The sequence below is a fragment of the Dipteris shenzhenensis genome, chromosome 10 (assembly GCF_047967505.1).
Source record: "Dipteris shenzhenensis isolate YYH24624 ecotype China chromosome 10, Dip_SZ_1.0, whole genome shotgun sequence".
NCBI lineage: Eukaryota > Viridiplantae > Streptophyta > Polypodiopsida > Gleicheniales > Dipteridaceae > Dipteris > Dipteris shenzhenensis.
The window spans coordinates 4,449,235-4,453,264 of NC_141605.1; the positions used below are offsets into that span (position 1 = coordinate 4,449,235).

The window sequence follows — 4,030 nt, forward strand, 5'->3', positions numbered from 1 at the left end:
TTTGACATTGAATGATTACAGTTTTCGCAGGCCCGCCAAGAAAGACTAAAGGTAAACAATTATAAAATAGAGAAGCGGGCCGGCACGTAGAATACGCCGTAGATAGGGTAGTGGGGTGACGTGGCAGGGTCTGAAGCCGCGACCTAGATCCGCGTTAGGCTAGCGAATATGAGCGTAAGTGAAGGTGTCTACGATTCTACGAATACGGACGGATACACTCGTGGGCGTTGTGGGGGTCCAGGGACGGTAGTGGGGCTTGGTGTAAAGGCATGGCTAGTGACGTGGAACGCTTGCGGGTCGGCCGTGGGCTATCGCAAATTTGTTTGATTCCACCCTACGTTCTGTTTCTTTTAATCCAATCGATGTCTTCGCCATAGCCACGACCTCCTGAAACTGTTTTTCTTCTCCTTTCGTTCTCCTTTCCTCCCTCCAGCGGCTGCGATTCTCTCGTTCAAGCTACTCCTTCAGGCAACTCTCTCTCTCTCTCTCTCTCTCTCTCTCTCTCTCTGTGGTGTCGCCTTATCATCCATGCAAGGAAACGCCTACGGCGCTCTTTAACAGCGCTCTCGAGTTGAATTAGCAGCCAGCTACCGCCGTGCAGAATGTTGCAAACGCCTGCCTGCTCTGAAGATGGATCTCCTACGTCTCCCTTGCTGAATGTCGATTCCCCTTCTTTGTTGTCCCCTCCCTAACCTCTGCATCATTGTCTCCACCAAAGTGGCTGTAATTAGCCGCTGGAACTAAATTGGCCCAGTCACCTTTTCAGCTGACGTGCCAGCGAACTGCCAATATAGCTTCAGATAAGCGCCTCTCGCTCTCAGGTTGGGGTTCCGAGGAGCTGCCGAAACTACGCGATTAGATCCTCTTGGTGGGAAATACTCACGGGCTGCATGAGGTTCATAGCTGATGGGTGTGAGGTTGCAAGGCCGCACACTCCGCATGCGGTCCGATGGCATCAAGCCAAGGATTGTGGGCTGGGCTCCTAAGCTATATCGCAATTTCGATATCGACCTACTTGTGGTTGCACTAGCTGGTTTGATTCATAGCTTACTTTCAGTCCAAAAGACCCCTCGATCAGAGAATAACTTCCAGCCACCAGCTGAATGTCGAAGGCGGACTTTGACTGGAGCAGTGTCAAGGGTCTCGGCGAGTTTCTTGTGTAACATGGACTCTGGTGAGCATGGCCAGGAGAAGTCAGAAAGGGATTCAGGCACAGGCGGAAGTCCGGAAAGGAGCTTGCCTTTACAGCTGGTGCAGTATCCAACGGAGGGCAGAAGTATGCTGGCTTACCAGCCGCACATCGGCGGAGGGGGCTCGCTAGCTCAAGCGATGGCAGCGATGGGAGGGGGTGGTGGAATGGGGGGGTCTCAAGTGGATGCGTCATTGGGTATCACGGCAGGGCTAGGGCAGAAGTATGGATCAGCACAGGGCGGGATGAGCGGGCTGGGTACATTGACGGTGGCGACGGCAGGGCCAAGCGCGCAGCACGATGCGATAGCAGGACCGTCGTCGGAGGGGCAAGTAGTGCCAAAGAAGGCACCACCAAAGAGATCGTCGACGAAGGACAGGCACACGAAGGTGGACGGCAGAGGGAGGAGGATCCGAATGCCAGCGACGTGCGCTGCCAGGATATTTCAGCTGACGAGAGAGCTGGGGCACAAATCGGACGGGGAGACCATCGAGTGGCTGCTACGCCATGCGGAGCCGGCGATCATAGCGGCAACGGGAACAGGCACGGTGCCGGCGTCGTTTCAAACGAGCGGCGGATCGCAGAGGTCGACGACGGCAAGCTTATCAGCAGGCGTGCAGAGAGGAGGAGGAGGAGCTGGCGGCGGGGGCGCGGCGGCGGCGGCGAAGTTGATAGGGCTGGCGGAGATGAGCCGCGGCGGCCGCAGCGACTGGGAGGCGGCGGTGGAGGAGCGGAGGCTTGCCCAGCACCTGGCGGGGTACCAGCAGGAGGGCCTCATAGGGGAGGCAGCGGCGGAGGTGCCGGAAGAGGCGGGGGGCGGAAGGAAGCGTACGAGGCCCGAGCAGCAGCAGCAGCAGCAGCAGCGCTCAGTGGTACGCCAGTCTACGCTAGCTCCCGCCGCCGCCATGTGGGCCGTCGCCGCCGCCCCCGCCAGCAGCGCCCCTGCCTTCTGGATGCTCCCCATGAACGCCGCCTCCTCATCAAACCCCGCTGCCGTCATGGCTTCCCCCCACGACCAGATCTGGACCTTCCCGCCCTCGGCAGCTCCGCCCAGCGCCGCCGCCGTCTACCGCATGGCCGCTCCGTCCGGAACCTCCATTCATCTCGGTAGCGGAGGCGTGCCCCTGGGCGGACCCAGCGCCAACCCAGCCACGCTCACCTTCATGCCGCGCCTCAATCTCTCTGGTGGACTGGATTTACAAGGCGGGGCGTATGGGCAGATACCGTTGGGGTCGATGCTCGTCTCCGGGCAGCAGGCGGCAGGAGGCGGATTAGGGCTAGGGGCGGGCGGCGATCAGGCGCAACAGTCGCCCGCGCAGCAACAACAGCAACACCAACACCATCTGGGCATGTTAGCGGCTTTGAATGTATACCCCTCCTCTTCGTCCCGGAATCCTGAGCATCAACACGACCATCACCACCACCATCAGCAGGGCGACACGCCAGATGACCCCTCTACCTCCCAATAGCACCACTTTGCTCCGCGAATTCAACACCACCCCGTTGCTCCGATCGCCCAATTCATCTCCCTACGCAAATTGCAGTAACAACGTATCAATGCAGTTTATTTCACAATAAGCTTTTGCACCAGTTGCTAGCTTCATCAACCAAGCTGGTACTTCACCATCTCACTCACATGGATCTATTGGGCTCTCTGTACCAGTTATTATGATGTCCTTATCTCGTCAGTTACAGCCATGGTAAGCCCCCTTCTGTAGATTTATAATTTTTTGGCCCAAAGGGTCATGCTAATTTTCCATTGCCCTCTCGTCCAAGCGTAGGGATGCCAGTAAATCTATAGCATTTATTCTTTGTTCATGCACGAAAATACAGAAAGAATAACTTCTCATAAGCATTTTGATCGCTCCTACAGTTTTCGGCCTCGAGTAGCGTATTATCACCAGACGTGTTGCGTTCTTTCTCCATGGTACTCTAGAGCAGATTTTGTTCTACGCCACATCAGCTAATTACGTAAAGGTGAAAATTAAGGACATACATAGCAACTGAGCAAGGATGTGTTTCATTTGAGACTCTTCTGCAGGAGCACGAGTCCTGTCACTCCTGCTGTAGCTTTAGTATATCTGATATCATTCCATGCTACCTTTTTTAACTAGCATATACTCACGAGTACGCCTGGATGTGATGGAGCAACGACGTTGGGCAGCCGATGTGATGTATCAACTTTTCTTAGCCCAGTATCATCTACTTTTTTCGGAAATTTACACGATTGTAGTGTGAAGTACTCACGGCTGTGTGATCAAAGCAGCCAAACGTCCCAAGCACACATAGGCGCCAGTTGAAGTTCTAATATAATGTTGATCGGTAAATAGTAGCACGTGATTTGCAAGCCCAGCAGAAGTACTTCAAGGCTATGTGTGTGAATCAGCGTTTCAAGCAAAAGGGCTTTACGATTTCATAAAGTCTTGTGCATTTAGTGGGTGTTTCCCATCGGAATAGCTTAATTCTTTGCCAATTGTCCAGAACTTCACATTTAGTAATCCGAATTGTCTGAATAGGCGACTCAACTCGTCCGCTGGTCATATGGGAGGACGTTTCGTTGCCGGGTTTGCAATTGCCATCATCTTGCGTGGAAATTTCACCGTCTGTACTACGCGGGGAGTGCGGCTGCCAATTAACAAACTATGTTACGCAGTAGCACGTAGTCTTTTAATTATTCAAAAGAGTGGTATGGCAGATTGGAAGTGTAATATAGTTACTGGGCGCAAGTTGCGACTTGCAACGATGCAAGTACAGGCCAACAAGATGGTGGAGAGGCAACAGGGTCCGGAGTCGGGAGTCGGACTCAGTGTTTGGGCTAAATTACATACAAGCTCTAGCTTG

General features: G+C 54.1%; 1 protein-coding gene across 1 annotated transcript; it reads left to right on the plus strand.

Annotated features, from left to right (window-relative positions):
- Positions 1 to 383: 383 nt before the first annotated feature.
- On the plus strand, positions 384 to 3,017 carry LOC147897290 (uncharacterized). Its single transcript, XM_087380785.1, has one exon. The coding sequence runs from the start codon at positions 907 to 909 to the stop codon at positions 2,656 to 2,658; it is 1,752 nt and encodes a 583-aa protein (XP_087236911.1). The 5' UTR covers positions 384 to 906; the 3' UTR covers positions 2,659 to 3,017.
- Positions 3,018 to 4,030: the final 1,013 nt, after the last annotated feature.

Coding starts and splice junctions, on each gene's coding strand:
- LOC147897290 (XM_087380785.1), top strand. CDS start 907: ATGGGTGTGAGGTTGCAAGGCCGCACACTCCGCATGCGGTCCGATGGC.